Source organism: Tasmannia lanceolata, unplaced genomic scaffold (assembly GCF_043159265.1).
Source record: "Tasmannia lanceolata isolate RefF3 unplaced genomic scaffold, GAP_Taslan_0.1 ptg000003l, whole genome shotgun sequence".
NCBI classification, from domain to species: Eukaryota; Viridiplantae; Streptophyta; class Magnoliopsida; order Canellales; family Winteraceae; genus Tasmannia; species Tasmannia lanceolata.
In genome coordinates, this window is record NW_027518680.1 from 16,726,652 (window position 1) to 16,754,589 (window position 27,938).

General features: G+C 39.0%; 1 protein-coding gene across 4 annotated transcripts; it reads left to right on the plus strand.

Moving 5' to 3' along the window:
- The first annotated feature begins 514 nt into the window (after positions 1–514).
- LOC143852815 (uncharacterized) lies at positions 515–27,728 on the plus strand. 4 transcript variants are annotated; one of them, XM_077362429.1, is made up of 14 exons: positions 515–623; positions 908–974; positions 2,165–2,306; positions 3,007–3,239; positions 5,659–5,696; positions 5,831–5,910; positions 7,858–7,925; positions 14,646–14,967; positions 17,296–17,408; positions 17,488–17,553; positions 18,397–18,487; positions 22,411–22,478; positions 27,266–27,303; positions 27,402–27,728. In XM_077362429.1, the coding sequence occupies exons 1-14, from the start codon at positions 598–600 to the stop codon at positions 27,586–27,588; spliced, it is 1,539 nt and encodes a 512-aa protein (XP_077218544.1). In that variant the 5' UTR covers positions 515–597; the 3' UTR covers positions 27,589–27,728. The 4 variants fall into 4 exon arrangements, with proteins under 4 accessions (XP_077218544.1, XP_077218551.1, XP_077218568.1 ...); XM_077362436.1 differs by lacking the exon at positions 908–974; XM_077362453.1 differs by lacking the exon at positions 22,411–22,478 and having other exon boundaries at positions 18,397–18,460; positions 27,402–27,538.
- The last annotated feature ends 210 nt before the right edge of the window (positions 27,729–27,938 follow it).

A 27,938-nucleotide genomic window follows, 5' to 3' on the forward strand; every position in this document is an offset into this window, starting at 1 on the left:
TGTAGACTTGTAGTTGTAAAGCTGTAATTTTTGTATGAAAGGGTATTTTGGTCATTACATGATGTGTAATTAATCACTTAATAAATGATGTAGCAGAACACAATTATATGATAATATATTATTTCCATCATAGTTGATTATAACAGTCAGTTGCTATAATTGCAGTAGGTTGGTGCACAATCCCAACCCAGCAGGGCCTTAGCATTTCATGGAACAATTGATGCACACATTAGTCGTTTTGGATGAAAACTTACACATGACACTAGGTCCCTAGCAAATCCCCTGGGTAGGGCTGGCAATTTCACCCGGGAAAGCGGGGATCCGCCCCACCCCGCCCCGCTTGGGAGGGGATTCCCCGATTTGAGCGGGGAAGGGGAAGGGGATTTAAAAAATACCACGGTGCGTGGTAGGGGAGGAGGGGGAAAATTCCCCGCAGAGGGGAAGGGGTAGGGGACCCCAACATCCGGCCCCTCCCCGCCCCGCCCCGCCCGCCCCGCCCCGTTGCCAGCCGTATCCCTGGGCCACCCCCTTTGGTGTACAAAGAAATAAAAGAGAAGTAAACTTCGTCTTGACCGAGCTCCAAGCCTCCAAGCACAGATGATTGTTTGCAGGTCTTTTTCCAGGTACCTTTCAAAACCCACTAAATTTTTTCAAAATAAACTGTAATATCCCTTTGCTTTTTATTAATTTAGGTCTGGGAATCTCAACCCATTCGTGTTCTCAGAATTCTAAGACCTTAAAACGTTAGGGTTCCATTGAATAGTTCCAAAAATTCAATTCAAAACACGAAATCAAATCATGAAAATGCAACCTTCTATGCTTTTATCGGTTCTGAAACTACACAAATGGATAAGTAAAAATGGGTTTTATGAGAAAAATGATATGGGCTTTTGTATTCTCTTTGCAGAGTTGAACGTGCCTGGAAATTTGCTAATGTCACGTATGTTCTGCCTAAGTCTATGGACTCATTTCAGGTTCAGAACTTTGGAACTTTTTTTGTCTTAATACTCACTTAGAGGCCCCTCCTTTAGTTTATAAGATTTCATACTGGGTCTTTACTTGAATTTCACTTTCGAATTTGTTGTAATTTTGTAATCCCCTCTGTTTTGTGTATGTTCTGCCTAAGTCTATGACTCATTTCAGGTTCAGAACTTTGGAACTTTTTTTTGCCTTAATACTCACTTAGAGCCCCCTTTAGTCTATAAGATTTCATACTGGGTCTTTATTTGAATTTCATTTTCGAATTTGTTGTAATTTTGTAATCCCCTCTGTTCTGTGTATGAATGCCATCTCCCATTTCATCATTGTCATGGGTTGGTGGGATCTTAGTTAAACTTGTGAAACAATCAATTACTTTAAATGCTTAAGCTGTTAGAGTTGTTGTTATTTAATCATTTATACTTCAACACTCCCTTTCATGTGGGGCCCCTTTTTAGGTGTTGGTCGTACATGTGGATTTTTAATATCAAAGAGTTGTTGGGTTTTGAACCCGGGCAATAGCTCTGATACCATGTGAAACAACCAATTACTCCAAAAGCTTATGATGTTAGAGTTGGTGTTATTTAATCATTTATACTTCAACAAAACTCACCTTTCAAATGTGTCTCTTATATGGAAAAAGTTACTTGAACTTTGATACAGTGCTTTAAGATGATAGTTTTCTCCAAATCTGTTTCATATCATTGTGTTGTCTAATTCCTAATAAGTCTGCTCACACTGGGGACAGAAATCCTGTTAAGCGATTATTTCGGATTGGCTATCCTTCTTGGATAAATATACCCTGACATTATCTTATCCGGTGTTGACCAATTTCGTTCTGATAATATTTTACCCAATAACAATAGTCAACATGAAGTAGGGGCGCAACTCGGGTCATTTTTTTTGAAACTCATGTTGGGTTTTTACTTTTTACCATAAAATCAGGCCGGGCTTGGGTTGATTCCAGCTCTTTTTTAGCAAAAGCTCAACCCAACCCAACCAATGTTGCACCCCTAACATGAACAGAGGATAGCAAGTCTATCAAAGGATAACATAAACTCTGGATTGTTGTCACCATGGCGAACAGCCCCAATATGCTCATGTCGTAGAGAAATGAAGTTTATATGCTAGTCTTTTGTATTTCTATCAAATGTTTACCACTGAATTCCTCTGCTTTGTTTGCTAGGGAGGCTACCTTTATCGTCATTTGAGTTATGATTGGAAAATGAGCGGAAAGAAGGATAAGCCAAATACTATGGACCACAAGAAGAGGCGAACCATGACACCTGTATGGAGGCCAGTTTCCACTCAATCCAGTTCCTACGAAGGCAATGCCTTTTCTTCTTGGATGATATCATGTCCTTTCTTTCTCAATCTTATTCCATTGAACAAAGTTTTGATTCATCATGCCATTTTTCTCATTTAAAATATGGATCATATGTGCACTTTACTGAAGATTTATAATAAATGGGCACTGTATGCTCAATGGTTCAACCCTTGGCAATCTTCTAATCTTGTATAGCCTAAGAGGCACTGTCCCTGATCCTACCTTAATTAATCAGTTGAGACCCTTGCTCATACCTATCCTATATAGTCACTGCACTCATAGATTATTTTATGTCTATCAAAATCCGAATGTTTGAGATTTTCCATGATTTGATAGCAATTTTCATCACCCATTGTACGTGCCATAACAATTAAGACTATGGAATTTAAACTTACAATGTTGTACTCACCCTTTTAGTCTATGGAAGAACCATGCAGAATATTTAAAGAACTTTTCTTATGGCTCATATTTTAGTCATTATTTTGCATAACATAAAGTTTTGATGATAATAACCATGCATTGCTTTCCTGCTACATGCTCACATCGATTGGGCTTTTGTATCATCATCAGCACAAATCAATTTCATGTTTTATTCTGTTTGTGCACAAACGGCAAAAATATCGATTCAATTTTCAGATGTCTGTTGTTTTCAAGTGCTTATTTGTATCAAATGCTAGCCGTCCATTCTATGTGAATTGCAGGATACTTAGTAAAAGATGAGAAAACCGACCTGGAGGACCCAAATGAAAAAGCATTTAGGTTTTCTGAAAATGTGTTGGAGGAAAACTTATCGCAAAGCCAATGCAGTACAAGTGACCCTAAGTATGGTGAAACCATTTCCTCGGTGCAAATTGAAGAGGATAGTGTGCAGGAGCTAGGTACCGGAGTGAATGTTCATTTAATTGGGCCTGAAAAGCATTCAACGTCCATCGAGGTTTGTTCTCTTACATTATTTCTCCTTGCAAGTGGAGGGAAACATGAATTTTCTTTATGGGTGCTTATTTTGCATTGGATTTTATTCCACAAATTATTTTGTATCCATTCATGCATTAGACTTTTCATGAAAAATATGAATTGCAAGTCTCTTACTACTAGACTAACATACGTTTATGGGTACAATACTATCATAAAAAATGTGAACAGCCATGGTCGACCAAACCATAGAGGTTTCCTCCAAGGTTTGAATCTCCACCCAGAAGCACTTGTCTTCTGCCACTACTATGAACCACACCACTGGAAAATCCTTTTTTTTTGGGGCACATAAAGAGTCCTTGGCGCATCCAGATCTAGCAATTATTCAATGTCAGGGTTGATCTTGCAAATTGTACCATTACATTCACTGATCGCCTTAAAAATGTTGCCATCCCATTTTTTTTTGGGTGGGTGGTGGTTGGGTGCTCTTCTAGCCTTCTACTCTTGGCTGAAAAAGAATCGTGTGATACCGAACGGACAAGGAAGAAAGAAAGGCTCTAATTCTGTAGAGGAAACACTGGACTTGACCTGTCCGTTTGCTTCCTCCTTACACGCCAAAATGAAGAAGAAAGCTCTTCACTGCCTCGATTCTCTACTTTTACTGGGACAAGACATTCCACTTGGTAGTTCATCTCTCGGCCTCCTCTCTCTGAGGGGATGGAGTGCTCCCAACCAGATGACACATCAGAAGCCTCCTCACATGTATCACAGAATAGCTAATCTTTACAGTGGAGGGGGAGTAAACACACATATAATCAACTTCTACGGAGAATCTGTCTCAGTCCTGAAGCAACTGCATCCATATATCTGTCTAATCGCCATTATTAGGATTGCAAACACAAAATTTGTCCCATGCCATCTCCCTCTCCTTACTGGCTAAAATCTTATGGCAGTGGGTTTTTGTTTGAGATGGTATCTCTTACGCAAGTACTACCATGCAGTAAATTCATTTAGGCCACATTTGGATACCCACAAGATTTAGGTTTGGATTTCTCACATTTGCAGTTGAGATTTGGAACTGGATCTGATCCTTAGATTTCCAAATCAGCTACAACAGTGGAAAAAAACCCTATTTTCAAATCTATTCTGCAAGACATTATTTGGAAATCAATATTTGTGGCAATTACCTTCACCCTTGCTGCTCCTCGACCTTGCTGCTGCAGCAGCCAGACGTCCCTCTCTCTCTCTCTCTCTCTCTCTCTCTCTCTCTCTCTCTCTCAGGGGTGCAACTCGGGTTGGGTTGAGGCCAACCCGACCCGACCGAGGAACCCATTTTTCCAACCGAAACCTGACCTGACCCGATTTCCAACCTGACGAGGGTCAACCCGACCCGACCCGACCCGAGTTCAACCCGACCCGACCTTTTAAGCTTAAAAAAATAAAAAATCATAAAAAATGTCAAGTTTCACTCAGGTCGGGTTGCCAAACCCTCAACCCGAACCCTACCCGAACTCAACTTGGGTTGGGAAAACTCAACCCGAACCCGACCCGACCTTTTTTCGGGTTCAACACTTGAACCCAACCCAAGTTGCACCCCTACTCTCTCTCTCTCTCTCTCTCTCTGTCTCTGTCTCTCTCTCGTACAACATCAGCATGAAGATGATTGATGTATTTTGTATCCAAAACTCCAATCCAAATCCAAATACAAAAACATGAGGTATCCAAACATGGCCTTACATACATTACAATCCCTATGATCTGGTGGCAAAATTCACGAAACCTGTTATTGCTAAAGTGAAGGTCAACCAGTCTGCCTTGCTTAACTAAGTCTCTTTGTGCAGTCTTTCTACTCTTCACAACCTTCCATTGGTAACCTTGCTCTGGACCTGCCACTCACAACCTACTCTCATAGTTTTAAAACTCCCCCACGTCGTGTTGGACTCTCCCGAGTCGACTCCCTTTTCCCTTGGCCGCATTCCACGTTTTACCGCCGCATTCCGCGTTTTGCCCTCAGAGTCAACGAAAACTCCTTTAACTCTTCCGAGTTATGACTGCGTCAACCGAGTACCCGACCTCGTCATGCCGAGTTGACTGGGATTTTCTTTGACCACGTTTTGATCCGCATCCGCATTTTGAAACACTGCCTACTCGTGCCTGGTTTGTAGCAAAATTCTTGTCAAATTGCAGTCTGGAAATCGTTAACCGATGAATTTTTGTTTAACTTAGGCAGTTGCTTTTCCAATGTGCAATATTCTTCTTTGTAGAAGTAATGAATGCTAAACTGAGTGATTTACAATATTGCATTGACTTTCACCATGTTGATATTATCTTGTATTATTGTTAATTAAACATATCTAAGATGAAACACACTGGTGTTCCAAATGCATGCATCATTTATGCTGTTTAAGGATGCTTTCTCATGTGGATGTGTTTCTCTGCAGGTTGACGCTTCTCTGATTCGTTTTATAAAAGGAAAAGGGTATAACTTTGCTTGGGAATTCTTTCTTTACTAATTGATAATTTTTTGCTCTTGATTTTGTTTGAGAAAAGTATTTGGTTCTAAGCTTCTATCATTTGTGGATTTTGAATTAAGTTGCATCCTTTATTCCCTAGGGGAATCACACAGAAGCAAATTGAGGGAGAGATTGGAGTGAAAATCATTTTCCCATCTTCTAAAGTGGAGAGTTCTATTGGTAGGTTTCTGAAACTTCTGAAATTTCGAGCTACTCTATTTAAACAATATTATTAGAATACTAAATTTTTTTCAACACTATAGATTTCATTTTTATTTTTCTTTTCTTTTTCAAAAAAGAAAATTCATTTTTATTTTTTGATGGACAAAATTTGTATTCGGATCTCCATTGAATTTTCTGAGGAAGCAAATTTCTACACAATTTTGTTGTTTTTGTGCAAATTTCATATATTATTACTGGATATTACATTTGTCCTTTTTACTGAGTCTCCGTTGAAATTTTAATTTCCATTCTGCATTAAAACTATAACAGAATTGAAGCTTAGTGGCTTGCTTGCTTTAAATAATATTTATGGCATGCATATCTTTTTTAATTTTGGGCCTGGATTTAGATTTTAGAGATAATGCACATAAATGGGGAATAGTATAATCTCTTCTCCAGCATTTTTTTTGAATGGCAACGATTTTATTAAAAAAGACTGAGGTGGCCAGATACAAGTGAATCAAATGAAAACAAGAATAATGAAGGAAAAAAGAACGACACAACAAGATCAAGGTGGAAAGAAATAAAAAGCTCCAATGTTGGCTTGCCTACTGCTCTAGCTAGGGGGGGCACATAATGTTTGTTATATAGTAATCAATAATTTTTTACAAAGTTAAAAAAAATCAAAAGATGACCCAAATTAATTTCAATTCAATTTGCTTTCAATTTTTTTTTTTCAAAATCATTCAGATTTATTTTTCTATGCCTAATATGTGGAATTGCTCTTCACTGAGATAATGCATCTTTTTGATATGTACTTTATCGGCTCAACCAGGAGCGAAAATCCTCTCCAGCTAAAACCACAAGAAAAAGCAAGAAAAAGAAAAATGAAAAAGAAAAGGGTGGTGCATAACCACACGACCGCTGTGTTCTGCGAGAGTCCTTGCGAGATATTTGCATAGATCAATGTAAATGCATAAAAACTGAAGATTCCTAGATATTCTCATCCATGATGCATTTAACATCAAACATTTGGCTCCTTACCATGGCGACTCCTTTGAAGAGGAAGACTCAAATACGAGGTTATCTTCAACCCGGGGTGAATGATGCAATATCATATGGCACATGAATATCTTTTGATGCTCAAGATCGAGCCAAGAAGAAACCCATCAAGGGTTTGAGGAGATGCCCTCGATTTACCAAAGCTGAGAGTGAATCCTATCGAGCGATGGGCCAATTCATTGATTGATGAACAAATCCCTCTGAGGGAACTGGCCATCGATTGATGAAATTGGCCATTGATCGAGGCTTTGACAGGTCAAAGGCAGCAAGGCAGTTGCGAAAGTTAATTTTAACATGTTTTCTTTATGTTTTTTCTTTCCTTCTGAGGAGAATTCATGTTGGTTTAGGTTTTAGCTATATGTAAGTTCTTTTACTATAAAACAAGCACATTGGAGGGTTTTAGGGTGGTTTTGAAGATTGTTGAGTTTATACTGCTTGTTCTAAATAAAACTAGAGCATCTTCCCTTCTTGAGTTGTATTCTACTTTGATTTTGAGATTTGCAAGCCGGATACCTTGATATGATTCGTACTTCCACAACCCCACTGTAACAGCATCATTAAGTCACTTGTTTTTTTTTTTTTTTTTGAATGGAGTTAAGTCACTTGTTTTAGATATATTATATTTTTATTTAAACTGTTTGTTTCCAATACTACTTCATTCCACCTGTTTTATTGCTTGCTTAATTCAGAATATTTCTTGAATGTCTTTTTCATGGATATATTCTCCTTGTTTATCGTTTCCATTTGAAAAGTTTGAAGCTATAAATTCAAGAAGTATAAGCTGCCCTCTTGAACTCTATCTAAACACTCCAATTATATGACAATTCCTACTCTAATTCCACTTAACCTTGTTGCATTTTGATTTAAGATCAAATCTTTGACCTCCAAATTTTCTTGCTGCAGTCATTGAAGGAACCTCCATTGAAAATGTTACAAAAGCTTCAGAGAAAATAAAAGTTGTACTTGAGCAGGTTGGTTACTCCTCTATGCAGTTTCGCTGAAGAAATCCTTTGTTTTGCAAGTTCGGTAAAGTAAATTTATCCACTCCAAAACTTGTGATCTATGTATAAAAACTGAACTTGGGATTGAACTGTTTATCATTTCTGTCCAAACTGCGTAAGCCACCAGTTGAAAACAATATTTCAAAATTCGGATACGGGTCAAATCCTAGTCGACTCGGCATGAGTAGTTTTGATTGACTTTGTAGGGCAAAACACGGACTCAGACAAAAACGCTGCCAAGATAAAAAAGAGTGGACTCGGGGGAGTTCATGATGATTGGGGGGGGGGAGTTTTGAAACTATGTTCAAAAGGTTTTAACTGTGCCTTTAGCATGAGTTGATAAAAATGAAGAAAGTGGTAATGGAAACTTTTTTTAGGTAAACAAAATTCCTAGGTTCTCTTGCATCCCCTCTCCCCTCTCCCCTACGCCCCTCTCTCTCTTGATTCAAACAATCTCTCTCTCTCTCTCTCTCTCTCAAGACAATTGAAGGAAAGCCTTTTCTCCTATCAATTTAAAGGGCAACCTATCTGTTAATGCTCCATTGAAGAGAGACGAGAAGAAGGTTTGGGGAGAATGCATGAATGAGAGAGTTAATCTCCCACGCACAATATATGTATTTATATATATGTGTAGATACATATGGAAAGACATAAATATCTTTTGTTTGCTCAATTTCGATTTGGTTGACTACCTAAACAGGGGATGCGCACATATACACTTGTATATACTCCCCCTCAAACTGGAGTATGTATATCATACATCCCCATATTGTTACATAAATCGCTCAATCTAGCCCTGCTCAATGGTTTTGTAAACATGTCCTCTAGTTGATCACTTGATCTTGTAAACACTGTGCAAATCTTCTTTTTTTGAATCGATGATGAATAAAATGGAATCCACCTCTGTGTTCTGTTCACTCGTGAAAGATTGGATTCATAGCTATATGAATGAGGGACTTGTTGTCACTGTGGACCACAGTGACAACGGTGACTAGTAGGGTAGCCCAATCTTTGACATGAATGACCTCAACTAGATCAACTCGCAACCTGTATAGGCCAAGGCTATGTACTCAGCTTCTGCACTTTCCTTGATACAACTTCCTGCTTCTTGCTTTTCCAAGACACTAAGTTACCTCCAACAGTAGCCATTTGTAGACCTCATGTCTGCAGGAGATCCTGCTCAGTCTGCATCTGAATATCCCTCAATCCTCATGCGATTATGTTTTCTGCAGAGGAGCCCTTTACCAGGAGCTTTCTTCAGGTATTTCACTATCTGAATAACTATCGACCAATGAGATGTCTGTGGTGCACTCATATTCTAACTAGCCACACCAATGAGATGTCCGTGGTGCACTCATATTCTGACTAGCCACACTAACTGCATAAGCAATATCCGGACGTGTGACAGTGAGGTAAATCACCCTCCCAAGTAAACGTCTGTATCTGTCTGGATCCTTTAGTAACTCCCTCTGATCAGGTGAAAGCTTGACATTTGGGTCCATGGGAGTCTCAGCTGGCTTTGCTCCCAGAAGACCAGTCTCTTCCAACATATTCAATGCGTACTTCCTTTGTGTGAGGGATAGCCCTCTACGAGAATATACTACCTCTATTCCTAGAAAGTATCTCAGATGGCCAAGATCTTTAGTGCAGAATGCCTTCTGAAGAAAGTCCTTCAGCCTTTATATCCTACGTTGTCACTGCCTGTAATGATGATATCATCGACATGTACGATCAGAAAGATCCTATCATCTTTGCCTTGAGAGCTAAACACTGAATGATTTACATGATTTACAGCTCACTGTTTCATCCCAAAACGTATCATTGCCTCACTAAATCTGCCAAACCAAGCGCGAGGAGATTGCTAAGGCCTTATATCGCCTTTTGTAACTTGCAGACATCATTCTTCATCTCCCCTTGAGCAACGAACCAAGGAGGTTACTCCATATATACCTCTTCCTGCAGATCACCATGCAAGAAGGTATTCTTGACATCCAATTGATAGAGAAGCCACAACTGTTGACTGCAAAGGATATCAAAACCCTGATTGAAGGAATCATTGCCACAGGACAGAATGCGTCTGTGCAATCAATGCCATATGTCTATGCATATCCCTTTGCAACCTATCGAGTCTTCAATCTTTCTACTGTCCATATGGTAGGTATTTCACAGTGAATACCCACTTACATCCAACCACCTAAGCTCCTGGTGGGATAGGGACCATACTGCCGTGTGTGATTCTCCTTCATAGCCCCCATCTCTCCATCCATAGCTGCTCGCCAACCTGGATTAGCCAAAGCCTCGACAACAGAGTGAGGAAACGAAACAAAAGATAGAGATGACAAAAAGGAACTGTAAGAAGGCGACACATGAGCATAAGAAACTACATCAGAGATAGGATGATGAGTGGTACGAGATCAGGTACAAGATGCAACAGGAGCTTCATCAGGAGAATCACTTACTGAGCAGATACAAATAAGAAATTGATTAATATAAAGAAAGAATATCAGAGCAGAAACAAACAAGAAAAAATGAACACCCCTCTTTTTGCTTTTTCTTTCTCGTCGACGTAATCGAGTGTGGGAGTCCGTCACGGTCATTTCATCCAGTGCTGTTCGCATGGCCTATGACCGTGCCTCGCGTCCTTTTTTGTTGAGGGAGTTGGAGGACATGTGGCCTGCAATTTATTGAGGACGACGAGAATAAACCTGCAAAGGTTTTGGGTGGAATGACAGGTGCAGAAATCAATACTGAGATAGGAACTTGGCAGGTAACGGAACCTTAGGATCTAGAGCATGTGTAGAAATAGGTCCATAGTATAATAAGGCTTATCCTCGAAAAAATACATGTGTAGAAACATCACCTGACACATAAGCACGACGAAGCTGAGGACCATAACACCGATAGCCGAGGTTGAGTGTGAGAATAGCCTAAAAATACATTTAATCGCTCGAGGTTCCAACTTCGAACTTATCTAGTCCGGGAGTAAGATTATGAACAAAGCACGTGCACCCAAACACTCGTGGAAGTAAGGGAAATGGAGTCTCAGAGAGATGTAAGACAAAGAAAGGTGACCGGTTCTCGAGAACGGATGGTGGAAGACGGTTCGCCAAAAAACATGATGTGAGAATGACTTCGGCCCAATAGGATTTAGGAACATGCATCTGATAAAGAAGAGTCTTAGCTATGTCCACAAGATATCAAATTTCCCTTTCTTCAACACCATTTTGCTGAAAGTTATGGGCACAAGACGACTGATGAATAATACCACGGGAAGATAAAAACTCCTGAAAGCCATTAGAAACAGAGAAATATTCACGTGCATTATCTGTGTGCAAGCATTTAATAGAACAGGAGTACTGATTAGAGATTTCAGCATAAAAAGAGTGAAATATATTAAAAACTTCAGAATAACCTTTTATTACATATAACCAAGTCATCCTTGAATAATCGTCCACAGATATAAGAAAATACCGATACCAAATAAAGGAGTCCGACATGGACCCCAAACGTCAGAATGAACCAGCTCAAACGGACGTAGAACACGACTAATTGAACGAGACTGATAGGAAACACCATTGTGTTTTCCATATTGACAAGACTCACATTGAAACCGACTAATAGGACCAGACACAACCGAAGAATATTGTAGACGATCAGCTGGAGGGTGACCAAGACGGTAGGGCCACATGAATGAATCAACCGAAGTACTCAGTGCAGTAGGTGCATAATCGCCGTCAAGGTAATAAAGACCATCCACTTCATGTCCTGAACCAATCCTCTTCACAGTCGCCAGATCCTGAAAAGAACAGGAAGAAGGAAAGCATGTCACCTAACAATTAAGATGACCAGTAAATTGACCAACAGAGAAAAGATTACAGGGAAAACCAGATACACATAAAACAAAAGAAAGTGATAAATGAGAACTGACAGAATTGTCTCCTGTACCATAAATGGGCACTTTGTCAATGAGCCATGAACTGGAATGACTGAGAGAGCAGGATGGGGTGTTACCTTCCATCGCAAGAGTGGCAGTTGGTTGTTTCCCTTTTTCCTGCAGGCGTCGAAGAGATTCGTATTAAGTGCAAGAGACCACGAGGGTGTCAAAAGAATCAACAGATATAGCAGTGGCAGTCTCTATAGAAGTTCCTGAAACATGATGTGCAGCTCTAGAGGGTCGCAACTCTAGATGTAAATCATAACAGTAATCAACAGTACGCCCCTCTATATCACAATGGGAACAATAACGGGATCCACGATCACCATTGGTACGGCCGCCCCCCGAATAACGACCAAAATCCTGACCATAACCTCGGCGAGCTTGACCGCGACCCCGAGTGCCTCTACTGTAACCAAACTGAACGCATTCGCCCCACTTCACACTGAAGAAATCAGTGTAAATATCACAGATCCGAGTGAAATTGTTAGTCCCCGAATAGAGAGTCTCTGTATGTAACCAAACTGTGTGAGAGGTATTCAGAAACAACATATGACTAGAAATCTTTGGATCCATACTTTGACATAAGAATGACTGAAGTTGGGCATCCTCCTGAATCCACTTGTTGTATGAGGAATCCTTCAGATTATGGGGATCCGATGTAATAAAACTCATCTTGCCCTGCCCACGAAGAAAGAGCTGAATAGATCGACTCCAAGCATGATAGTTCGAACCATCAAGCTTGATGGACGTCATAGAAGTCACAGGAAACGAACCAGATACAGATACAGTAGAAGATGTGGAAGGCAGAGCCATATCGAATTCCAAATTGAATCTCAATATCCTGAATCTGCGAGTATGCTACAGTTGCACAAACAAATAACCACAGCCACCGACAATAACCAATAAAGAACCATTCACCGACAGAAACATCAGCCAACCCGTGCACAACGATCAACAATCAGGGCACGGAGATCATCAACAATCATCCCAATGCAGATAACGACAAAATAAGTCACAACCAAGTAATAATTAACCACCAGCAACTACGGATCCCCATTGAACTACTATCAAGCCAACGACAAAATAAGCACGAACAACTGCATCTACATATGTGATAAGACATTCCCACACGGTTCTAGGATGGAACGAATCACCAACACCGCCGGTCAACACTAATATCATGATAAAACGAGGTACCAACACCTGAAACCATCCAAGAATGAAAAATATCTACGAATAGTTGTTTAGAACATGAGTAAAAGTGAAGAAAAGGAAGTTTTAGGGACTGATTTGTGAAAAGAAATGGATTAGGGTTAGGATATGTTGCTGAAATTGGAGGAAAGGGGGTGCAAAAGATGGGTGAGGGTTAGGGTTGGGTTGTGGCAGTGGAGAAAAAGGCTCGGGTTAGGTTGCGGCAATGGAGAAAAGGGAAGAGAGGGTTGCGGCAATAGAGAACAACAGCAAAGGGAAGGGTGCGGCAATGGAGAAAAGAAAGGAAGGGAGGGTTGCGGCAATGGATTAGGGTTGGGTTGCGACTCTCGGCTGGGTTGGGGTTAGGGTTAGGATTATGGTTAAGCAATGGATTAGGGTTTGAGGGTTAAGATTAGGGTACCTTAATCGCGGTCTTCAATCTTCAATGTGATCAAAGCTCTGATACCATATTAATGCTACATTGAAGAGAAAGGAGAAAAAGGTTTGGGGAGAATGCGTGAATGGGAGAGTTAATCTCCCACGCACACAGTATATATATATATATATATATATATATATATATATATAGGCCTGGATACATATGGAAAGATATAAATATCCCTAAACAGGGGGTGCGCACATATACACTTGTATTTAACACTATCAATTTAACTCTATTCCAAGTCAATGGTTGGTGCACTCTCAATCGGCAGGCAAAAAGGGATCCCCTCTTCACTGCCCCTCTCTCTTGATTCAAATAATCTCTCTCTCTCTCTCTCTCTCTCTCTCTCTCCAGACAATTGAAGGAAATCCTTTTCTCATATCAATCCGAAGGGCAACCTATTAATTCAACTCTATCCCAATTCAATGGGTGGTGCACTCTCAATCGGCAGGCAAAAAGGGATTTTCAATTATTCCTGTTATAAGGTTTTCACATCCGAAACTACTTTACACAGGTTTTTTGATTGCACAGAAAATGCCTATTAGTAGTGCTTTCCAACTATTTCAGAGGATCTCAACAATTGTGGCGGGGGAAGGGGAAGTGGTACGCTGATGAACACAGAAGAGTGTATGTTGAGTTTTTCTTTTCCATAAACAGCATCTGGTTAATTTTGAACCAAACCAGTTCATATGGGTCAAATGGTTTCCTAGTTGAACAAGATGGTCAATTAGCTCTAAAAAATTTGAGAGAGGTAGGTTATTCCAACCAGGCCAAAGGCTTGGTCTGTTTTGGTGGTTGCTCTGGTTTCTATAACACTGCTTAGAATAGAGGATTGGACGATGGGATTTGAACCCATCCACACACCCAACGGCCTTAATAGAATATCAATTTTTTTTTCTTGAATGGTAATAAAAGATCAATTGTTCCTATGTTGTCATTATTTGCCTGCAGTTTCTTCGTACGTCCATTATTATTTCTGGACATCTATCTTTTTCATGCTCAATCTACGATAAACATAATAGGGAGCCAATTGTTCTTATGTTGTAATTATTTGCCTGTAGTTTCTTCGTACATTCATTTTTAAGTATTATTTCTGGATATCTCTCTTTTGGTTTTGCAGGCAATTAAAAGCCCAAATCTTGATTACTCCCACTTTGTATCTCTACCATTGGCTATCCACCCGGGACTGGTAGAGAAGCTAACTGATTTTCAGAATTCTATATTGGGAAATCCTGATTCTAACCAAGATGGGAATATGGGTAGTGATTCAGATGAAGATAGTTCAGATGGTGCAAAAGATAAGGACGGACAGTTAGAGGGAGGTCCAAATGTTGCTGTTAAACTTAATGTTCAAGGTGATAATGAACATGTTAGGGTGCAGATAGATAATATACGTGGGAAGAATGATGTTTCCAAAGCACCAGGATCTTCTCGTTTATCTGGTATGCCTTTTCCTATTTTTTTAAAGTGTCTATTGCGTTACTCTATCTATTTAGGCTTACTATTCTGAGGATATTATGTGCATGCGGATAAACACAAGAAACTACATCTGTTATAAGAAAAGTTATACTACTTGCATGCTGCTTGAAAAGGCCTCCATAAACCTAGCTCCCATCTCTTTAGGCTCCCTTTCTTTCGACGTAAAAATGGACTTACAATTTGTTTTATGTTCATTTTTATAACATAAAACAAATTTTACGTCCCTTTTTACGTCAAAAGAAACGGAGCCTTACTGAAAATTGAAGACCTATTTTTTTCACTTTCAGAAATTATTTGACAATCCTTAACCCTTAGGGCCCGTTTGGATTACGGGAATTAGGAATCGGTATGGAGATGATATTGCAATCCAATTCTAATTCCACTGGTAAAGGGAATGTGAATTCCATTGGTAGTGTTTGGATAAGCAGGGAAAATGAGGTGTTAGAAGTATATATGTGCCTATGGGCACTCTGGTCTTTGTAGTCTTTCACCTTTTATATAAATACATAAGTGAGGGGGAGCTAATCTTCAACTCACTCTTTCTCGATTAGGTTTTCTCCTCCTCCTGTTGCTTTTTTTTTTGAATGGACACGATAGATCTCATCTGACGGCTCTCCCACCATATGCGCTAAGTGAGAACTAGTGCGTTGGTAAGTTACCTATGCCAGTGTGTAGCGAACATTTTCTCATATATATATATATATATATATATATATATTAAGTGAAGCTACACATACGTGTAGCTAACTTAGCTACACCGACGGCTTACAATACAGTGGGCCCACATTGTTTGGGTGATCCAAACCATTCATTTGATAGGCCCTCACATTGATAGGGTGTGCCCAAAAAATCAGCTCCATCGGATGATCCCAACCCTTCAAACTGTGGAGGCAAAAATGGACAGATTTGTGAAGGCTTTTACACGTCCATTTTTACCTCCACAAATCGTAGGGTTGGGATGATCCTATGGAGCTGATTTTTTGGGCACACCCTATCTATGTGAGGGTCCATCAAATGAATGGTTTGCATCACCGAAACAATGTGGGGCCCATTGTATTTTAAGGCGTCGGTGTAGCTAAGTTAGCTACACGTATGTGTAGCTACCCTTTTCTCATATATATATATATATATATATATATATATAGAGGAAAGTGAAGCTACACCGCCGGTGTAGCTAACTTAGCTACACCGCCGGCTTAAAAAGTTCCATTAAAGAGCGTTTCCACGGGGTAGAACCTCCTCAGGGAATATAAGGTTTTCATGAGGCTGTACAATGGGCCCACATTGTTTTGGTGATCCAAACCATTCATTTGATTGGCCCTCACATAGATAGGGTGTCCACCAAAAATCAGCTCCATAGGATCATCCCAACCCTACGATTTGTGGAGGCAAAAATGAACGTGTAAAAACCTTCACAAATTTGTCCATTTTTGCCTCCACAGTTTGAAGGGTTGGGATGATCCTATGGAGCTGATTTTTGGTGGACACCCTATCTATGTGAGGGCCAATCAAATGAATGGTTTGGATCACCAAAACAATGTGGGCCCATTGTATTTTAAGCCCGCGGTGTAGCTAAGTTAGCTACACCGGCGGTGTAGCTTCACTTTCCTCATATATATATATATATATATATATATAAAATTATTCAAACTTACACACAGCCCTTAATCTATACCTAATCGTATCTTTTCATCTAGACTTCTAAATAGTCCTTAACCCAATAGACACATCTAAATCCTCAAAAATACAATTCACATTATACATGTATATAGACACATCTAAATCCTCAAAATACAATTCACATTGTACAATGATATATCTTTTCATCCAGACTTCTAAACAGACCTTAACCCAATACTAATAGACACTTCTAAATCCTCAAAATACAATTCACATTATACAATGATACACACACATATAAAATTACGTACAGATCCCTTTGTCTATACTTAATCCTATCTTTTCATCTAGACTTCTAAAGTGACATAAAACCTCAAAATACAATTCACATTTTACAATGATAGGGCCCCTGAAAGCCAACTTAAAGAACACTATGACGTATTTAACTCTCTCTAATCAAAACAATGCAATTGATTGGGTCTATGTACAAGTCGCTCAAGTGACTTGTATTATTTACGTCTTCTCCCTTTTTATTATTTTTCTCCCTTTCTTTGCCAATTAGAGTTATGATGTTTCTGTATCAAACACCATTGCCAATCGTTTTCTCTTCTCCTTGTATTGCATGCTTTAGTTAATTTGTTATGGACAAATGTTAATCTGTACTTTTACAGATTTGGGCATTGACAAATCTATATTTATTAAACCGAAAACATTTCACTTAACCGTCCTCATGCTGAAGTTGTGGAACAAGGAACGTATTGCAAAAGCCGCTGAGGTTCTGCAGGTAGTGATTTGCTGATGCAAATAGAGATTGGCTACATGTTGATTCCACAGTAATATGATAATTAATGTTTTACATGCAGAGAATCTCCTCAAAAGTAATGGATGCTTTGGAGAGCCGTCCTATTTCTGTAAGGCTTAGAGGGCTGGTAAGATTCTTTTATCATCTGATGTTTTCATTTATAATACTGACATTCTAGGTGTCCAGGTCAATTTGCTAATTCTAGCCACTAAGGGGAACCCAAGTATTTCCGTAATCGTATAAGTCCAATGTAGACATAAAAACTAGTGATTTGCTAGGGAATTTTGCGGAAAGGCATTTCACGGCTGATTCTTGAAGCCCATTGCTAATTAGAAGTAGAACAAGGCTAGATTCTTGAAGCCCATTGTTAAATTGGTTTACGGAGCTTTAGTTTAAAAGAGCTGTTTCTGTTTTATGTTTTAGTAGCATTATAGGAGTTGAAAGTGGATAGAATATATGAATCTCATTAAGGAAACTATTTAGGCCTTGGAGCAAAATATAAATGGCTTAGGAATGACAATCTTTATGTCATGCGAGGAATATGTTTTGTTAAATTTGATATTCATTTCTGTGTTTCATGTTGAAAATAGGGACATTTCTTTTGTCCTTTCCTTCAATGTGATTTTTCTTCTCTGTGTTGATTGTGATCATGCGTTTTTATTATTATTATTATTATTATTATTATTATTGCTGTACCATATAGAAGCTTAATTCCTGCATTAGTTGTTCATGTTCATGTCGACACATATTCCTCAAACTCTGCCAATAGAGTTTATCAATGAAAAGAGAAAAGAACCGCAAACTTTTTTTTTATACCTTAGCCTTCCCCAAGATTATTATCCAGCAAATTTTATACCAAGAGTAGATGTGATATATCTAAAAATCTTTATTATCTTTCATTTTCTATTTTTTTGGCTTTATTTGACTATTTGGAATGCATATAACGAATAAGTGCTTTACATAATTGCAGGAATGCATGAAAGGTTCACTGGCAAAGGCCCGTGTTCTTTATGCTCCAGTTGAGGAAATTGGGGGTGAGGACCGCTTATTACGTGCATGTCGTATCCAAAGGATTATCATAACCTCACCGTTAAGCTTCTTGTTATACACCTAGACACACAAGCACACAATTTTCAGTGGTTATATATATATATATATATATATATATATATATATATATAGAGAGAGAGAGAGAGAGAGAGAGAGAGAGAGAGAGAGAGAGAGAGAGGAAATGGTTTGTGAGCCGCTGCTTAGATAAGCTTATCTGAGCAGAGCTCACAAACCATAGGGGGCCCACATTTTGGGGGTGATCCTAAGCATTCATTTGGAAGGCCCCATCATGGATGAGGTGTGTACCAAAAATCGGCTCCATTGGATCATCTTAGGGTGTCCATTTGTGGAGGGAAAAATGGACAGATACTGTTTGTCTACAAATTTGCCCATTTTTTTCCTCCACAAATGGAAGGGTTAGGATGATCCTATAGGGCTGATTTTTGGTACACACCCTATCCTTGGAAGGGCCTTCCAAATGAATGCTTTGGATCACCCAAAAAATGTGGAACCACATGTGTTTGGGAGCTCCTACTCAGATAAGTTTATCTGAGCAGCTACCTACAGACCATTTACTCATATATATATATATATATATATATATATAGAGAGAGAGAGAGAGAGAGAGAGAGAGAGAGAGAGAGAACGGTTCCTACACATGTGTAGATAAGTTATCTACACACTAGCTTAAAATACAGTGGGGGCCACATTATTTGGGTGATCCAAACCATTCATTTTTAAGGCCCTCACATAGATAGGGTGTCCACAAAAAATCAGATCCATAGGATCATCCTAACCATTCGAACTGTGGAGGCAAAAAATGGACTAATTTGTGAAGGTTTAAAGACATCCATTTTACCTCCACAAATCGTAGGGTTGGGATGATCTTATGGATCTGATTTTTTGTAGACACCCTATCTATGTGAGGGCCTTTAAAATGGATGGCTTGGATCACCCAAACAATGTGGGCCCCCACTGTATTTTAAGCTAGTGTGTAGAGAACTCTCTACACATGTGTAGGAACCGTTTTCTCATATATATATATATATATATATATATGAAATGGTTTGTGTGCAGCTGTACAGATAAGCTATCTGTGCATGGCTGCACAATCCATGGGGGGGCCACATATTTGGGGGTGATCTAAAGCATTCATTTGGAAGGCCCTTCCATGGATAGGGTGTGTACCAAAAATCAGCCATTTAGTATCATCCTAACCCTGCCATTTGTGGAGGGAAAAAATGGGCAGAAACAGTGTCTGTCCATTTTCCCCTCCAACTTGGATTGGGTTAGGATAATCCTAAAGGGCTGATTTTTGGTACACACCCTATCCATGGAAGGGCTTTCCAAATGAATGCTTTGGATCCCCCAAAAAATGTGGCCCCCCCATGGGTTGTGCAGCCATGCACGTATAGCTTATCTGTGCAGCTGCACACAAACCATTTCCTCATATATATATATATATATATATATATATATATATATATATATATATATATATATGAGGAAAAGGATTGTACGCAGCTGCTCAGATAGCTTATCTGAGCATAGAATTTTAAAACAAGTGTGGGCTCACATTTTGGGGGTGAGGGGCTGATCCTAAGCATTCATTTGGAAGGCCCATCATGGATGGAGTGTGTACCAAAAATCAGCTCCATTTGATCATCCTAACCCTTCCATTTGTGGAGGGAAAAAATGGGCAGATTTGTGGACAAACAGTATCTGTCCATTTTTCCCTCCACAAATGGACGCCTTAAGATGATCCAATGGAGCTGGTTTTTGGTACACACCCCATCCATGATGGGGCCTTCCAAATGAATGCTTAGGATCACCCCCAAAATGTGGGCCCACACTTGTTTAAAAAATCCATGCTCAAATAAGCTGAGCAGCTGCTCACAAATGTGTATATATATATAAATATATAAAGCTGGATGTGGTACACTGAGGATGTGCCATGTGGCACCCCCTCTGCAAACCGCATTCAGCCCTTTTTTTCCCATTCAACCAAGTTTCTAATAACCGTTTTATGCACATGTGGTCCCACTTCGGGCTGACCATCGCATGTGGATTTTTGCTATCGGGAGGTTTGAACTCGAGACCTTTGGCTCTGATACCATGTTAACTTACCAACTTCTTCAAAAGCTTAAGCTGTTGGAGAAAGGCGTTATTTATCTTTTATACTTTAACAGGTTACCGATTTCAAACGTCACAAACATATCACAAATCCAAAATGTTTTATTCCAAAACGTCACAAACATTTTATTCCAACGGTTAGAATGTAAATAAGGAGTCTTTATATAGATAGAAATAAATCTAAAATGTATCACAAATATTCCTAAAATCTCTCTTTCACTCATTAGCGTTTCTACTTCGTTGCCCTAAATCTGTCTCCCCACAACAAATTATTGCCAGGTAATTTATTTATTTTTTCATTTCCCTTTTGTTATTTCATATGGTCCAAACGTACCGACTAAAAAATACTAAACCGAATTTTTCATTTTCGTCGCCTAATTAATCTCTATTCTATGCCTATTTCCTCCAACCATTTAACGCCTATTTTTCCTCTATAATAAAAAATAACATCAATAAGGAAATTAATCTACGCCGTCGTGGTGCCACCTATCAGCCCCTCTCCATCCCGTATATTACAAAGCTTTCTAAAATCTCAATTAACTCGCAATCAGGGCTGTCTATGTAGTAGATAGATTCCAAAAGCCACTTCCTAAAAATCTGCACGCATCTATGTATCCCCTTTTTTTTGTTTCTCCTTTCTCCTCCCCGTTTTCCTATGCGTTAATCACATAAGCCTCATAATTAATAGTAAGTATTTCAGTAGAATAGGAAAGGTCACCATTGACTGCCTTATTTTTAGCAATTCAATAAAGCAACGCTTCACGTAGGGATAATCCAATAATTTTCTTCTGAAACATCTCTTAGCTTTCCAAAGTTTCCATGTTTCATTTTGGTATTCATTAAGCAATTTGTTCATTTTCTTCTTGCACTCCTATATGCTTTTAATAAATTTTATTATTAATTTAATTTTTTTGGCCGCCCTGTGCATCGCACAGAGAAGCTATCTGTGCATGGCTGCACAAACCATGGTGGGGGCCACATTTTTGGGGGGATCCAAAGCATTCATTTGGAAGGCCCTTCCATGGATAGGGTGTGCACAAAAAATCAGCCCTTTAGGATCATCCTAACCCAATCAAAGTTGGAGGGGAAAATGGACAGACGTTGTTTCTGCCCATTTTTTCCCTCCACAAATGGCAGGGTTAGGATGATCCTAAAGGGCTGATTTTTGGTACACACCCTATCCATGGAAGGGCCTTCTAAATGAATGCTTTGGATCCCCCAAAAAATGTGCCCCCTCCCCATGGTTTGTGCAGCCATGCACAGATAGCTTATAGCTTATCTGTACAGCTTAACACAAACCATTTCCTCATATATATATATATATATATATATATATATATATATATATATATGAGGATACGGTTCGTACACACTAGTGTAGATAAGTTATCTACACACTAGCTTAAAATACAGTGGGGGCCCACATTGTTTGGGTGATCCAAACCATTCATTTGAAAGGCCCTCACATTCATTTGATCCAAATCATAGGATCATCCCAACCCTACGATTTGTGGAGGTAAAATGGATGTCTTTAAACCTTCACAAATTAGTCCATTTTTTGCCTCCACGGTTCGAATGGTTAGGATGATCCAATGGATCTGATTTTTTGTGGACACCCTATCTATGAGAGGGCCTTAAAAATGAATGGTTTGGATCACCCAAATAATGTGGCCCCCACTGTATTTTAAGCTAGTGTGTAGATAACTTATCTACACATGTGTGTAGGAACCGTTCTCTCATATATATATTGGATGTTTACTGTTATTGAGAAACATCAGTTGACTTCCTTGAACTTCCATAGAAATTATTATTGAAGCTTATGTTGAAGCTGGTCTTGTTCTTCAGAAGGATGCTAAGCAATCATTAAAGGTAAAATGTTTAGGCCTTTTCTTTTCATTCAGTGTCTTGGTTTGGCGCGCATCTAGCATATATGTTTTTTTCTGTGTCACCCACGTGCTTAAGGGTGTCAATTTTGGCTCGGGCTCGGAAGCTCGCTCGAGCTTGGCTCGAATCCTTAACGAGCCGAGCCGGCTCGCCAGGCTCGTTAAGCTTAACGAGCCGAGCCCGATTTAGGCCAGGCTAGGCTCGGCTCGGCTCGTTAAGGCTCGTTAAGAATTTAATATATTTAAATATATATATTATATATTAATATATACACTAAAACGGTTGTCCAGGGAGTGAACGGGGGAGGCAAAATATGTCACTTCATTTTTGGAACCCCATTTGTTACTTGGACCACCCCCCATAGTGTAAAAAAAGTAGTCAAATTACACTAGATAGGGCTGTCCAGGGAAGATGAGGGGTGTGAACTTAATATAACCCGAGCTCGGTAAGGCTCGCGAGCTTGATCGAACCTGACCGAGCCGAGCCAAGCCTAGCCAAGCTCGGCTCGGCTCGGCTCGTTTACACCCCTACACGTGCTTCCCTTAGAGCTATGCCTATGTTACATGGTGCAGCATCTAGGGATGACCTATTGTAATGTGAGGACAGTTGGTCAAATGATACTTGCTCTTCCCTAGCCCATCCCAACTGTTAGGGTTAGAAGGGAGGAGGAAGAAGAGGAATGGAGAGATGGAGAGTCTCCACTAGGGAGCTCCTCATTGATATTCTGTATATATAGGCCCATATAGGTCAAGTGATGTACAATGGCAACAATACCCTCTAAAATACACCTAATGACTAAACTACGCTAATACATGTTATTCAACACTCCCCCTTAAGCTGAAGTGTATATACTATGGAACTCCAGCTTGCTACAAAGGAGACTACAACAACCAACTAAAAATAACAAAAAATACAATAAGCTTATACACACATCCAGCTTGTTATAACACTCTTCAAGCTGGTGTGGTGAGTACATGATGAAAAGCATAATAAAAAGTAGTAACGACCATAGTGAATAGCATGGAGATCAACGGCCATCAAAAGAAGCAGCTCCCCTGAAGTAGCACAACAGCGAGAGCGATCAAACTAGGCATTCCCTTGAATGACAGCATAGCAAACATATCAGCATATCGTGAGCAATGGAGGCACCATGGTAGGAACAGTAATGGTCCAGTGAACAAAAAAGAGTACACCAAAGGTGCGCACAACGAACATCGGCGAAGCAGTACAACGCCAAGAGAAGATAACCATCAATGGGGAAACCATCAGAGACAAGGTCGACGGGAAAACCATCGCCGGAAAAACCGTCGCCTGGAGAGAAGAAAGGGAAAAGAGGATAACCAACCAACGATGAGGAAATCATCGTCTGGTGACAAGGTCGACAGCATGAACATCGTCACCTGAAGATAAGAAGAAGATAGGAAAATGATAACCAACCAACGATGGGGAAACCATCGTCTGGTGACAAGGTCGACGGCATGAACATCGTCGCCTGAAGATAGGAAGAAAAGGAAGGAAAAGATAACCAACCAACTATGAGGACACCATCGTTGGAGACAAGGTCGACGGCATGAACATCGTCGCCTGAAAAGAGAGCCGACCAACAATGGGAACACCATCGCCCGGAAAAGAGAGGTTGACGGGAAAAGATTGTCGTCTGTAAGAGAGCCGACCAACGATGGGAATGGAAACCACCGTCCGGAAAAGAGAGGATAAGGCATAAAGCCGAAAAGAGAGGATATGACATAAAGCCGGACACGACTAATGCGTAAAAATTACGCTAAGAGAAGACATGGAAAAGAAGATACATGACGAATGAGACGACGAACATAATTACCAACAATACTCCCCCTCGGGCGAGACTACATGATCCCGGAGATGACAAGACAAGGATGACAATATCAAGACAACACGAAGAGATAAGGCAATACTTCCACAAGAAGACAATACTAAGGCAACACTCCCCCTTAAGAGAAGACAACAAAGATGACAACACTCCCTCAAGAAAAGATAACAAAGATGACAAACACTAAGAAGACAAAAAAACAAGAAAAAAAGAACAACACTCTCCCTAAAGAAAAGACACAAAGAACTACATGAGAACACACCCCCTCAAGTTGGAGGTCTAATACCTTCAACTTGCAACGAAACGTAGACAACTAAGGAATCATACCTCTCTCGGACATTCCATCGAACACTTGGTGTGCACCTTGAAGAAGAAGACAAAGGAACAAAGAAAAACAAGGCACTACACCTCTGTTAGACATTTTATTAAACATTTGGTGTGCGCTTTTGAAGAACAACATAAAAGACATAAGAAGACATATAAGACAACACTAGATAATGTAAAGAAAGAGATGACATCAATACAAAAGACATACAAAATAATAGAAAGAAAGAGATGACAACACTAGACAACACTCCCCCCCCCCAAGTTGAAGCCAAGGGCCTTCAACTTGAAACGAAAAGAAGATGTCCAAGGCAGCAAATCTCTTTAGAAAATTTCACCTAACACTTGGTGGGTACCTTGAAAAAAGAAAGGATTTCAAACATAAAGAGAGGTGAAAGAAACTAGAAAGAACCCAACAAGGGTATGGACTTAGAGAAGCATGAGATTTTGGGATGGAAAACTAAAAAGAAGGGAAGAGATATTTTCGAGAGATATGGGGGAGAGATTTTAGGATATTTCTTCTTTGTTATTTACGGCAACTCCAAAAACAAGAAAATGGAAAAAAAAGAAGAGATGTGTGAGAGAGAGTTGCGAGAAAGACAGAATACCGAGAGAGAAAGATTAGGAAGATTTGGGGAGAGATCTTCGGAAAAAATAAAAGAGGAAACAACACCTTGCGCGTAAAGGCAAAGAGAGATACGAGAGATGAGAGAGAATGGCGTGAAGATGATACTCTTCTTCTTTCCTTCTACCCCTTCTCAAAGGGTCTTTGCTCTGATACCATGGTAGAAATGAGATTACGGTTAGAAGGGAGGAAGAAGAAGAGGAATGGAGAGATGGAGAGTCTCCACTAGGGAGCTCCTCATTGATATTTTGTATATATAGGCCCATATAGGTCAAGTGATGTACAATGGCAACAATACCCTCTAAAATACACCTAATGACTAAACTACCCTAATACATGTTATTCAACACCAACTATTGCTAATGCCCTATCTTTTATCATCTCTTGACCATCTCTTGACCCATATCATGGTGGTTCAGGGTTGGAAGTGGCAACGCTGAGCATGCTTTGAAACATCGGCAGAGTCTAATACACTATGGACCTCCTTCCCGTCATATCGGGGCTCACAAAAAATTGCAAGTGTACCTTGACCAATACGATTGATACATGGCCCGTATTGTGCCATGCTCAAGTGAATATGTTGTACTTCTATTTTTTTTTCTTTTTTTATTCCATTTCAAAGGGGTTTTACTCAGTTTAAAGTTTTTTTTTGACCCAAATTGACATATCTACTAGATTTAACACCAAGAAACAATATTTGAAATGCGATCAATGGATCAAAATTGGGTTCATAAAATTTTGGGATTTTTTTATTCACGATAAACTCCCTATTCTGCTCTCTTTTTTGTCCTTTTTATGGATTGGTTGCAATCGATAAAAAGCATGCATGATTCACTAATTATGCATGTTTGTGACAATATTTGAGGAGATTTGGGTGTTAATTATGCAGATTTATACTTTTTTTTTAATTTCTATTTTTTGTAATATTTCATCTTTTAATGATAGATGCGTGTATGTATTTACTGTCTTTTAATTATATATTTATTTTAATTTTAATTTTATATTTTCTTTAACATATATAATTTTAATTGTTATAGAACTACTGCATGTTCTGAGCATGATTCACACATGTATCAGTCTATATGCATTGAGATATGTATTGGTCTATGTCCCCATTTTATTGAACACTTTTTACTTTTGTATTTTTTCATATTTCTGTCCTTTTATTAATTAACATTCTATTATGTTTGATATTTCAGAAAATTTTACCTAGATAAATGTGTGTGGCCTTATCCTGATTCATTTTAATTTTTTACTATTTTTTAATTGTGGGAACTGAAAGTACTTATGCAGTAACATTTGTGTTTCACTTATTTTTGTTGTTTATTTGATAACTTTTTTTGTTTAAATAATTTTTCTACCCTTTGTCTTTTAGTTCAAGTAGTGACAAAAAAATTATTGACAAATAAAAATGCAGACAAGTGATCAATACGTTTGCCAGCAAACAGGTAGGTGATTGAGACACTCACCAAGAAAGTAAAAATTTAATAAATCACCTTAAAATTGTTAATTAGTAGTTTTATTTGAGGTAAATATTAAAAAAAATATTAAAAATAAAATAAACTCAAAAACATATTGAAACTTTGCATATCACTATGTTTTTGGGACCATGAGTATCTGTCTCATCCAATTCACAAGTGGGTTGCCAATACGAGTGATACTTGTGGATTTGGTAATATGAATCGTTTCTGTCTCTAGACCGGGGGGCTTCCCATCCCTGCTCCCATCCCCATTCCGTTGAACATCTATATCCAATGAGCTGTGTTAACTATTTAATTGCCTCGAAACAATCACTGTTATTGCAAGTTGTGAAGATTTAAACGGGTCTCGGTTAATTTTAACTAGTTATTTGTATTTTTATTTTGAAATGGAAATGATTCACCACAATAAAAAATTTTGCGAATTGAATTTGGTTACTGTTAGACCTGGATTACATAAAAACTCTTGGAATGGTTTGTTTGTGTACCTGCATTGCAGCTGCATGCAACCGTGATGAATGCGAGGCACAGAAAAAGGTGATTCTTTCCTGCTCAGGGCTTATTTTTGCACTTTGCAATGTTGAATGCCTGATAAAAATTTCCTAGTGGTGCTAAATATGGAAAACAATTTCCAGGAAAAATAAGACGAGAAGATTTGATTCATTTGATGCATCGGGCATCTTCAAGCAATATAGATCCAAAGAATGGGGTGAATATCTTATCCGTGAAGCACATCTTTCACAGAGGTTTGTGTTTGATGGCAATGGATACTATCATTGCTGTGCTTCAATCCCGTTTCCTGAAAACATGAAAATTGTATGATTCTTTCATAACGGGTTGATTTAAACCTCTCCATGCATTCCATTCTGTAGAAAAAGTTAACTTAAAGAGTACCATTAGTTGATGACATTTAATTATCTTTCTCGTAATCTACTATCCTGCACGGTTACCATTTGCTTGCAGATCCCTAGATTGATTGCTGTTTTTCTTGTTATTGCATCTCTTCAAATGGTTAATCTGTCATTGTTATTTCAGAAAATGACCCAAATCTAATTGTACATCCAAAAAAAAAAAAAAACCCAGCGCATTTGTGCTCTATTTTATAATTTTTTTAAAGCTAGGGACTCAAGTTTTATGTACATTAACCCGAATGCACTGTTCATTATTTGATG

Bases quoted from the DNA above. Each gene is read 5' to 3' on its own strand.
- LOC143852815 (XM_077362429.1), top strand. From the start codon at position 598: ATGATTGTTTGCAGGTCTTTTTCCAG. The intron at 3,240-5,658 runs GTTTGTTCTCTT...GTTTCTCTGCAG, and splicing joins AGCATTCAACGTCCATCGAG to GTTGACGCTTCTCTGATTCG. The intron at 14,968-17,295 runs GTATGCCTTTTC...GTACTTTTACAG, and splicing joins AGGATCTTCTCGTTTATCTG to ATTTGGGCATTGACAAATCT.